At 57.1% G+C, this 11,284-nt stretch overlaps 1 protein-coding gene across 3 annotated transcripts; it reads left to right on the plus strand.

Annotated features, from left to right (window-relative positions):
• Positions 1-15: 15 nt before the first annotated feature.
• Positions 16-11,142, plus strand: LOC122365616 (ubiquitin-associated protein 2-like). 3 transcript variants are annotated; one of them, XM_043336981.1, is made up of 12 exons: positions 16-35; positions 2,588-2,837; positions 3,110-3,253; positions 3,471-3,648; positions 4,075-4,674; positions 5,021-5,184; positions 5,359-5,568; positions 5,751-6,197; positions 7,298-7,442; positions 7,828-7,976; positions 9,201-9,368; positions 9,979-11,142. In XM_043336981.1, the coding sequence occupies exons 2-12, from the start codon at positions 2,670-2,672 to the stop codon at positions 10,567-10,569; spliced, it is 2,964 nt and encodes a 987-aa protein (XP_043192916.1). In that variant the 5' UTR covers positions 16-35; positions 2,588-2,669; the 3' UTR covers positions 10,570-11,142. The 3 variants fall into 3 exon arrangements, with proteins under 3 accessions (XP_043192916.1, XP_043192917.1, XP_043192918.1); XM_043336982.1 differs by having other exon boundaries at positions 9,204-9,368; XM_043336983.1 differs by having other exon boundaries at positions 9,207-9,368.
• The last annotated feature ends 142 nt before the right edge of the window (positions 11,143-11,284 follow it).

Below are 11,284 nucleotides of genomic sequence, written 5' to 3' on the forward strand. Positions count from 1 at the left end.
GCGCATTGTGGACCGCATTGTAATCGCGGGTTTTGGTGAGATTGGTTACGGGTGATTGCTTGGCCATTTATTTGATTTTGCGGTTATTTCGGTGTGTCAAGTGGCTTTTATTTTATTATTCCTCGTATCTTTCTATCAATGTGCCATGTTACATTGATTTTCTCCTATTAAAGCGCTCCTTGCCGGGAGTGGCACGATACTGGTGATAGGGTGTTTTTCCGCCATAAACGTCTTTATTTCTAGTGGCTTAAGTGCTAGGAGGCTATATAATTGGCCATTTTAGCACTTAAATGGCATATTAATTCATACTTTACAGGGTTTTTGCGTAATTTGCTTCAAATGTGCGGAGGTTTACAGATGCGGCGAAAGTGGCGCAGTGTGTTCTTTGTTTAGAAGCGTGGCCTGCACGACGATGATGTAGCGTTGAATTATTTCACTGCACATGCCTGTAAATCTACCATCTTTCCATTATTTTCTCTTGATAAATTGGTGCTTGATCATTAGTTTCGATAGTCACAGGCTGACGTACCTTAAGTTGTGTTACTTTTACGTTCCCACATGGTCAGCTGATTAGTGCTTATTGCTGAATAATAAATGCAACCACAAATCTAGAAAGCCAAGGGTTCACTTAATATCTCTTTTTGGTCCTTGCACATTCACGATCCTTTTCATAACATCCTCAGTCTGCTCTGAGAAGCCTCGGTCTATTCTACAGCCGCGCCCAGTGCTTCTAGCATTGCAATGGATTTCACGAATAAAAATGTCTGACCAGTGACAGGAGCATGGTAATATGAATTTCATCCCTTATTACCAGTAATTGGTTTTAGTTAAGTGCTCATTTTTTTATGTCATTTTGGAGGAAACATAAAATTCAAGATGATCTATTGGATTCCATCTAGTTGTTTCTAGTTGTATTTATAAAGAAAATAGCACCTATTTTTGTGCAAAAAAGCTTAATTTAATCCTTTTTGCACAGGATAATTTTTCAAATCTGATGAGTTTAGATTATTTGCTCACCTTTGGTCTGTAGTACCTACAGCTGACCACAATCACATCCATTTAGTATGTGGTAATCTTGAAAATACTATAGTATTGATCTTGAACACTATCCATGGTCTTTGAAAACTAAACTAAACCCATGGCTTAAAAATAGAGATCTAGTTTTCAGTGGTAGCCCAATTTTTGCACTATTCTTCCATGTTAGTTTTATTTTGCAGTCACCAACCAATCTTGTGTACTTGTTTGATGTTGCCCACATCATTATGCAAATGGATCTTTATATTTACCATGTAGGTAGTTTGTGTTTTACATTTGGATATTATAGCTTATCAAACCTCAGTATTTTTTTTTTTTTGCTGCAAGGCTGAATTCCCTATTTTTCCTTTCCTTAGGGTCAGGTTTTGACAATACAGAATAATTGATGCACAGCAAGCCTTTTCCTTTTTGTGTAATCTTCATTTTTGGGATACTTGTTTGGCATTTTGGTTTTGGTAACCAGAGCAGACTGTAGTTGGAGCTGGAGCATTGAATGTCTCTTGGATTGCAGAATGCTTGATATGCAGAACTAAAGATTTTTCACTGGCTTTTAGATTGTTAAGGTGATAACGACCTTGGTCCCCAATCCCATAGTGCAGTGAGGATGGCCAGACTTTAAAAATTTGAACTGTTTCCAGTCTTATCTTTCAGCTTGCTATCACCATTGCTGTGATTTCTTCTTATTTTTAGAATGGACAGGCCAGGAAGTTGTTTGAGTTAGGACCTTATCTCTGCTATCTCCCAAATGCTTTCTTAGCAATCAGGAAATGGAAATGTGAAGGAAATATCAAGGGTGGCGCCCGCACATGCCTTCCTCTGGAAAGTGGATGCTTGGCCCTGCGCGAGAGCGATTTGAGGACTATTTGGCGGTCATGCACTCATAATTCACATGCACAAGCATACAATCTACAAATCTACAATCTCTGTAACTGCCTCCACACTTCAACCTTGCTATTCTTGCAGTTGTTGCTAAATCCATCTGAATCTGTCTGCTGCCCTGTGACTGTCTGCAAGTGTATCCCTGAGCATAGTGTATATAAAAAGTTGTCCCTGAGCAGTGCTCTTATGTCATAAGCTCTTCTGAACAGTACTAATAATCATGACATAGTCACTCATTGTGAATGGTCCAAGAATAAGCAGACTAGATGGGTATTTAGCCAGCAGCTTGGCCAGGCTTGAAGTGGTTTGGTTGGCTAAAATGATGATTGGTGTGTAGTGGAGGAGAGTCATGCCATTAAGGATACAGACCAAGTGCTGTTTTGATGTACCTATGCTGCATGCCATGGGTTCAGGTGGTCAATTCTCATGGGCTGGGAACTGAGAAACAAGCAGAGAAGAGCAATATTTTATACAGCTGCACTTAATTGTATCATTAAATTTGGTAAGGAAGGGTGTGCACCAAGGAACTGAGCATTGTTAGAGGGGGAGGAATACGTCGCTATCCATCGGTTTGGCACTAGATAACAGTAGTAAACCTGCTGAGTTTACTACATTTGCACTTGTGTCCTGTCGTCTTCCCGACCGCTCACCTGTGTGTTTGTTCTGTCGGCAGATTTATGTACATACTGTACATAGGAGGGCGTGTTTTGTTGTCTGTCGGCCGTGGGCTCAGCGTGTGACACAGTGGGTGGACCATGAGTTCTGGGCGCAGCGCGGGACGCAGCGGCGGCGGCCGCGCCGGCAGGGCCGAGCGGGCCGCCGGCAAAGCAGACACAGCGGCGCCGGCCGGCGGCGGCGGCGGCGGCTCGCAGAGTCAGCCGGAGAAGCCGGCCACCAAACCTCACACCCACCACAGCAAACTGGTGAGCGCCGCAGCGCGGCAGGCGAGGGGTCAGCGGCGTGCTGTGAACCGCTGCAGTGTAGCCCTGCACAAGGAACGTCTTGCTCTGGCCAGTCGGCGTCTTGTGGTGGACACAGCAGGGCTTTTACCATCATCTGATTGCTAGATATATGGTAACATTTTGCATTTATCATGATGTTGGTGACATGCCATGATCAGTAATACGTAGGTCGTAGGTGATGATAGGGGACTGCCGCGTATCGATTATTCTAATCCTGTTCTGCTCGCTTTCAGAAAGAAGATAAGGTATATGAAGACAAAATCAGTCAGGTTGTACAGCTCACAGGCAAAACCAAAGACGAGGCAGAGATCGCGCTGTACGACTGTGATTATGACCCCACCCGGGCCATCAACATGCTGCTAGAAGGTGACGACCAGGTAAGCTTCGCGACACATTGCTCTGTCTGTTGTCGTCTTACGTAATGAAGTTCATATTTAGTCTAGTTGGCGGCCCATGTCTGATAATAAATGCTTCTGACGAGCGTCCTTGGCTCTGCAGAGCGAAGGGTAGGATGGTGCGAAGGTGAAAGGACTTTACTTCCTATCTGAGCTTTCTAATCGTACTGCTCTTCACCAATGAGCCCTTCTTCCCCAGGGTGAATGGGTGGAGAAGACGAAGAAGAAGAAGCCTCCGAAGCCGACGCCGCCGGAGTCGCGCTCCGCGGAGAACCACCGGCCGCAGGAGGACGAGCGGGCAGAGCGGGACCGGTCGCGGGCCGGCCGCGGCGGTCAGCCCCCGAGACTGCGGCGCGGCGGCGGCCAGGACCGCAGCTGTGAGTGGCGACTGGGACTGGTGGGAGAGGGCAGCTGGGACTGGTGGGAGTGGCGGCTGGGACTGGACTGGGGCACTGTGGGCACTGTGGGAGTGGCGGCTGGGACAGTGGGTACTAACGGCCGGGCGGGGTGGAGCGACCGATGGCCAGCGAAAGCTATTCTTGATTTCAAGTGTATACTGTTTGAAGGTGTCATTGTGATGACTTCTTTGGTGATATATTCGGTTTCTATAGTTTGGTGGTTGCTTTTAGGCGCCAAAGCTGGGAAATGATCCGTCGTTGTTATATATCTTATCACCAAATTTTATTACAATGGACAAGCTGGAACGTTCATAAAGGCTGTATGCACTTGTTCAGTCAGCGTCGACTGCCTCAATGCTGGACAAATGCTGCTTACTGACCCAACCTTCCGGACCTGACCCTCAGGGAAGGCGAGGGAGACACGGGAAAACGAGAAGAACGCGGCCGGCGGCGGCGGCGACGGCGAGCGGCCGCGGTGGGGTCGGGGCGGCGCGCGAGGCGGCCGCGGCGGCCGGCGCGGGCTCGGGGCGCGCAGCTTCCAGGGCCGGCCGCGCGGCGACGACTTCGCCTCGATCGACACGTGGACGAACCCGGGCGGCGACGCCGGCGGCAGCTGGGACCAGACGTTCCCGCCGGCCGACGACTGGGACAACGAGGAGTGGGCCGGCTCACTGTCCGACACCAAGGTGTTCACGCCCAGCGCGCCCGCGCAGCCGGCCGCCGCGCCGGCGCCCGACGCCTCGCCGCCGGCCGCGCTGGCCGAGCCGCCGGCCGCCTCCACCCTGGGGCCCAGCCTGGACCTGAGCGCGCTGCTCGGCAAACCGGCCGCCGGCAGCGGCACCAACGGCGCCGGCACGTACTCGCAGTTCGGCTCGGCGCCGCCAGAGGGGGACACGGCGTCGGCCAGCTCTGCGCCGAGCGCGTCCGCGGGCGGCACGTACAGCTACAGCAGCGCCACGGCGCCGGCCGCGCCCGCCTACCCGTCCGGCTACACCAACCCGCCAGGTAGGCGCTCCCACTCCGTTAGCTGGCCCGACCAGGATGGCAGACTTATGGGTAGCTCTGCTGCTGACTGCTGAGCTCTGCTTTATGAGATGGCTTGGGCCTTGGCTCTTCTATTCATTAGATAGTTTTCAACAGGAAAGCCTCCGTAGCATCGCGTGGGAGCTGCTTCTTGGCCGTCAGCTCTTTTTTTCTCTTGCATCTTCTCCAATATAAGGGCTTTATGGCTTTTTATGTTATGAATACTTACTTGTCATCAGTTTGTAATCAATGTGAGACATGGGCACCATTTTCTCTGCCTTGGTGACTGCAGCAGCATCGTATAACCTCCCGCTGCCCTGCCGCTCAGGTCTGATCTACTCGTCGTCCAACTACGTGTCGGAGAGCTACCAGAGCCCGCTCAAGTCGTCGGCTCCGGCGGCAGCGGCGTCCCCCGCGCCGGCTGCGACGACCGTCAGCCAGGCCCCGTCAATACCTCAGCCGAGAACCAGGGTACAAAGGCCACCGCCAAAGGTACGGTGGTCCATATTCTTTTAGGGCTCCAGACAAATATAGTATCTTTCTCTATCCAGTGACCTTTTCCTCTGGCATTTCATCAACCGGCTCATGTATCTATTTTTGTGTCGTCTTGTCATAATTAGTTTCGTCACCAGTCATGCTTACCGATGCCCGTTCGCGTTGTTTCAGATACCCGAGTCTGCCGTGGAGATGCCCGAAGAGCTGGTATCCTCGCTGGAGGTGAAGTTCGGAGGGCTGGGCTTTGGGCTGGCCGACACCAAGTCCTCGTTTACGGCCGCCTCCGAGAGCGACACGGACGGCTTCTCGTCCAGCGGCGCGCCGCCGGCGGCCGAGCAGCAGACGTTGGCGCCGCTCTCTGCGCCCAGCCAGCCGGCAAAGGTAGGCCGGACGCGGCCGTGACCCGGCCTGGCGACACCCTGACCCGTACCTCGCTAACACCGCCCGCGCCAGGCCTAACTCGGTCCGACTGCCGTGCTGTGTGCTGTGTGTGTGTGCTGTAGTCAGTCCCCGGCGGCCGTCCATCCGTAGCGCCGCTCTAGCCCGCCGCTCGCTGTCCACAGAGCCCGCTGGAGGCGCCGGCCGGCTACTCGGCGCCCAGCAGCGCGGCGGCGGCCGACCCGGCGGCCAGCGCGGCCTCGTTCCCGCCGGCGCCGGGCCTCTACTCCTCGCCGTCCAAGGCGGCGGCGTCCAGCGGCGCGCCGGCCGGCTTCCCGCCGGCGCCCAGCGTCAGTGGCGCCTCGTTCGCGCAGCTCTCGGCCGGCTACAGCGGCCAGGTGACGGCGCCCGGCTTCAGCCCGCCGGCGGCCTCCACGGCGGCCCCCTCGGCCTTCAGCCAGGCGGCCGCCTCCAGCGCCTTCCCCAGCAGCAGCTTCGCCAGCAGCAGCTACAGCGGCGCCGGCGCCTTCAACGGCGGCGCGTACTCGGTGCCCGGCTCGGCGGCGCTCACCGGGAACTCGCTCCAGGAGAAACTGACCAACGCGCTGGCGGGCGCGGCCAAAGCCAGTCAGGTGAGCGCCGGTCCGGGCCGCGGGCCGCCCGCAGCAGCGGGCACCGACAGGTCAGCCGCCGACTCAGTGTGCGCTCAGAGAGCGGTGGCCCGGAGCGGCGTGGTGTGTCCCGTCCCCGACCCGGTCTAGTCACCACCCGAGGCTGCTAACATAGCGATAACAGTGTCCGAGTACCGAGCGGAGCCGGGGTGACCGCTTCCTCCGTAGTACGACGGAGTACGGACTGAGTGGTGTGGTGGCGACATTCGAGCGCTGAGAGAGTGCTCTATGGACTATGAATTGGTTGTTGCGAGATTATAGTGCATTTGGATTATAGTGTCATTTAAATCTCAAGCACTCATTCATGGGATAAGGCTTACCTCGCTTAGATAATTCATGCTGCTTGCATAAACTCATTTCCATTTAGAATCAAACTATAATGCCACCGATGGGTGACCCTCTCCGACATTTCCGGCCGCCCATGTTTCTGCCGTCCCGGCCTCCGACTGTCCCCCTCTGACAGCCCCGTCTCCGCCGTCTCGGCCTCCGACTGTCCCCCTCTGACGGCCCCGTCTCGGCTGTCCCGGTCCCCGCTGTCCCCCTCTGACGGCCCCGTCTCGGCCGTCCCGGCAGCACGACCCGTCCAGCCCGGCCAGCTCGCCGTCCCGGCTGTCCCCGCTGTCCCCCTCTGACAGCCCCGTCCCGGCTGTCCCCGCTGCCCCCTTCTGACAGCCCCGTCTCGGCCGTCCCGGCAGCACGACCCGTCCAGCCCGGCCAGCTCGCCGTCCCGGCTGTCCCCGCTGTCCCCCTCTGACAGCCCCGTCCCGGCTGTCCCCGCTGCCCCCCTCTGACAGCCCCGTCTCGGCCGTCCCGGCAGCACGACCCGTCCAGCCCGGCCAGCTCGCCGTCCCGGCTGTCCCCGCTGTCCCCCTCTGACAGCCCCGTCCCGGCTGTCCCCGCTGCCCCCCTCTGACAGCCCCGTCTCGGCCGTCCCGGCAGTACGACCCGTCCAGCCCGGCCAGCTCGCCGTCCCGGCTGTCCCCGCTGTCCCCCTCTGACAGCCCCGTCCCGGCTGTCCCCGCTGCCCCCCTCTGACAGCCCCGTCTCGGCCGTCCCGGCAGTACGACCCGTCCAGCCCGGCCAGCTCGCTGTCGGACGGCGTGTCCACGGCCGCCTCGTCTCTGCCGGCCGGGCTGAGCAGCAGCGCCACCAGCGCGGGCCCCAGCTCGGCGCAGAACGCCTCCGCACGGACACACGCCGCGTCCAGTGAGTACCGCCAACCGGCCGGCTGAAGGGCCGCCCGTCCGCCGCCCTGGAGGCTGGGGAGGCTGCTCAGTGCTCATGCAGAACTGCTGTGTGAAATTCATGGATCATAGTACGGACCAGTAGTTGTTATTCTCTCAGCCGTGTTCCGAAGTCGTTCCTTGCTTCTGGCCGGGTGTTTGTGTCGTGTTACGGCGCGGTCGGGGAGCTGCATCCTCTCTGCCCTGTCCTGAAGGTAACCCTCTGTTCCGGCGCGGTCGGGGAGCTGTATTCTCTCTGCCCTGTCCTGAAGGTACCCCTCTGTTCCAGCGCGGTCGGGGAGTTGTATTCTCTCTGCCGTGCTCCAAAGGCACGGCCTCACTGATCGGGTGTGTTTGCTGTGTTTCAGCGCGGTCGGGCAGCGTGCCTAGCGTGCCGCCGGGCGTGCCGATGCAGTACTTTGTCGGCCAGACGGGCATGCCCACCTTCTACCCGGGTGTGCAGCAGATCTACGGCTACGAGGAGATGCAGGCGCTTCAGCAGCGGCTCCCGCACCTGGTGAGCGGCGGCGCCAGCGGCACAGCCCGGGGCTGTGGCACAAAAGTGGTGTAATCGATAATTATCGCTTCATTGCGAGCCGTTGTGACGTAGCCTTGTAAGAAATGTTTTCAGAGGACTGCTATTTCATTTAGTGGGCTAGGTTTACTACTTTTTATTGCTACTTGCAAATCGCTCGATTGTGTTTATATTCTTTCCCAGTTTCCAACTGTTTTTATAATACGCTAGTTACCAGTAAAACGCCTTTTGGGCGAAGAACGAGCGAGCGAGATAGTGAGCCCTGCACGTGCGGAAGGGCGAGAGGGTACTTCCAACGGGCTTGCGCAAAGCACCCTTCTAACCGGTCGCTAGCGGTGTACCAAATTTGAACGCAATCGGCCCAGCCGTTCCTGAGATCTGGAAGCGGCATTCTGCACGTGCGCACGTGCAAACGGGGTCCAAACTGACTTTTGCACGGCACCCTACTAACCGGTCTCCAACCGTGTACCAAATTTGAGCGCAATCGGCCCAGCCGTTCTCGAGATCTGGAAGCGCCCCCTGCACGTGCGCACGTGCAGTAGCACCCTAACCGATTCACATGGGAATGCATTGCCTGGTGGGTGCCTACCTGTATGCCAAGTTTCAGCGAAATCGCCCCAGTAATTACTGAGTTATTAAAATGGGAACAAATTTCACACCTCTTATTGTTGTATTTTGCACGTGCACTGAGGGTGACCCACATGTATCGAGAGTATCCTATTTTTGGTAGCAAGGATGCAGCTACCCTATAAAAATTACCGCAAGTCAATCGCCCAAGCGGCTGCTGAGATATGAGCCTCTCAAAATCACTACTTTTGCAAAACAGCTTGAACACCCTTGACTTTTCACGTGGTACGTGCCACGACGGTCACTGAGATGTATCAAAAGTAGTCAATTACGGGGTAGAAGGGATGGGGCTACCCAGCAAAAAAGGCCGCAGGCCAATCGGTCCAGCGGTTGCTGAGATATAAGCCTCTCAAAAGCGTTACAGGCCGGGCCGGGCCGGGCCGCTCGATTGAGATTTTTCCGTTATATTGAAAAGACTCGCTTCGCTCGCTGCGCTCGCTCGCTCGTAACCAGCGGAACTCAGTAGATTGTGACAAACTGCGTCGTGAGTCCGAAGCTACACACGCATGCACCCTAACCGGCCGCGACTGGCCAGTGTTCCTGTCCGTACCTGACCGCCGCCCTCCCCGCGTGTCGCAGCAGCAGCAGCAGCAGCAGGCGGCGGCGGCGGCGGCGGCGCAGCAGGCGGGCGGCAGCCAGGGCCGCGGCGACGCGGCCGCCGCGCTGGTCGCCGCCATGGCCGACACCAAGTACAGCCGCCAGGAGGCCGCCTCGCCCGTCCAGTCGTCCCTCAACCAGCAGGTGAAGGTGTGTCCGCCAGTCCGCCAGTCCGCCCCGCTTCATCGGCCGCCGCCGCCCGCACGCGCAGCTTGTAGCGCCTCAGTGGAGTCGGCCCCGCAGGTCTACTCCGACGGCTGAGGCCGCGCGGTAGTCCGTCTACCGAGGCTCTCTTATAGACTTCTAGGCTTTTTATCTGTCTAGTCTCTCTAGGCTGCGTTCCTTCCAGCTGGTTTGCGCTTGTCTCACGCGATGCTAATATTGGCCGCTAACTTTCGCTGCTGCTAGTTTCTCTTCCCCTCTTCTGATGAAACTTGTTTATCACTTTTTGCTTTTGATAATATATTTTTCGTTAGTTCTTTGCGTATTTTCTTTCGTCTTATTACAGCGTTAATATATTCCAGATAGTCACTTGACAAACATTATGTTCCTACGCTCATTTTCTTGTTTCGGCAGTCTTATTATCAGACTTATCCGCTAAATCGAACGAGATATGTGTGCTCTATTACCGCTCTAGCTCATGTGGACGGCGTGTTTTTATTGCACATCCCTGTTACGTTTCTCCCATCAGATTAACCATTACCCAACACGCAGCCTGTGGCCGTCGCCCGTCACTGACGCTCCCCCCCCCCTTCCTCAGGGCCAGCAGCAGCAGCAGCCGTTCTTCAACGCGGCGGCGGCGGCGGGCATCCCGCCCAACTACACCTACTTCCCGTTCGTGCCGCAGTACAGCATCTACACGCCGATGCCGCCGGCGACGAACGCGGCGCACCAGGCCTCCAGCGGCGGCAGCCAGTACCCCAAGATGGCCTACAACGCCGCCTCGTTCGCCGGCAGCGCCTACGACACGCTGGCGTCGGCGGCCGGCGCCGACTACAAGGCGGCCCAGTTCGGCAGCTCGGCCGCCCACAAGCTGGCCGGCTCGGGCTCGGCCGGCGCCGCAGACCTCTACGGCAAGATGCAGCAGCTCGGCGGCAAGTTCGACAACAAGGGCTTCCACGCGGCCACGCCGCCGCCGTTCAGCCTGGCTGCTGGCCAGCCGCAGACGACGCCGCTGGCGGCGCCGGGCGGCTACGCGCCGCACATGTTCATCCAGCCGCTGCCGGCGCAGCACCAGCTGGTGCACCCGGCGCACGCCGAGTCGGCCGGCGGCGGCCCGCAGCGCGCCGCCGCCGCCAACAAGCCGGCCGCCAAGAATAGCTACGGCGGCGGCTACTGGCCGGCCAACTGAGTGCGCCGCCGCCGGGCCGCCCTCCTCCGTACCTACCGGCGGCGCGTGTCGCCACTTTCCGCTCCCGTGTGCAGCGTGTGCGTGCGAGACTCGAAACGGCAAAACGGACCCGCTCTTCTGTGTTCGATGTTAAATATGTGGTAGTGTGTGCCGCTGCCCGTCTGTACATAGGCGCTTCACAGTGAGGCACAAATTGTTTGGAAGATAATCATGTGTTTTGGTACAAAGGCGCGTGGTGGCCGGGCGGCGGTGCCACCGGCCCGGCGGCGCCCGTACCGCGGCGGTTTTAACCTCAGTAAGTCCGCTCGGCCGCCGGCCACGTACCTTTAGACTTGTGATACGGCCGGCCGGTGGCCCGCGGTGCCGGCCAGGGCATTGGAGGAACCACGAGTCGGTGTGTGTGAGCGCGCGCGAGAGAGAGGACACAGGACGGGAGAGCCGGTGTACATACTGTGTTGCTCGCGCTGACTCTGCGCCGTTTTGGAAATTAGGTGTCGCGATAACTTACTACTTTCATGTTTTGTAATGCCTTCCTTGAGGTACTTCGCCGTCAATACAAAACCCAAGAAGTGATTTCACTGGTTCTCAAAGGCTAAAGATCAAAGGCTGGGTGGGGACTAGATAGGAAGCCCCTCTCAGGAATTAATGCTGTATTATTCATCTCGCTTATCGGGGAGGAGGACAGTGGGAATACATCGGCACAGCTCGCTTGTCT

Source organism: Amphibalanus amphitrite, unplaced genomic scaffold, assembly GCF_019059575.1.
Source record: "Amphibalanus amphitrite isolate SeventyFive unplaced genomic scaffold, NRLGWU_Aamphi_draft 000751F_arrow, whole genome shotgun sequence".
In the NCBI taxonomy this organism is placed as follows: Eukaryota; Metazoa; Arthropoda; class Thecostraca; order Balanomorpha; family Balanidae; genus Amphibalanus; species Amphibalanus amphitrite.

What these genes read in the sequence shown, in the direction of transcription:
- LOC122365616 (XM_043336981.1), top strand. Translation starts at nt 2,670, where the DNA reads ATGAGTTCTGGGCGCAGCGCGGGACGCAGCGGCGGCGGCCGCGCCGGC. An exon ending in CGCCCAGCCAGCCGGCAAAG is followed by an intron (nt 5,569 to 5,750) that starts GTAGGCCGGACG and finishes CGCTGTCCACAG; the next exon opens with AGCCCGCTGGAGGCGCCGGC. An exon ending in CCCTCAACCAGCAGGTGAAG is followed by an intron (nt 9,369 to 9,978) that starts GTGTGTCCGCCA and finishes CCCCTTCCTCAG; the next exon opens with GGCCAGCAGCAGCAGCAGCC.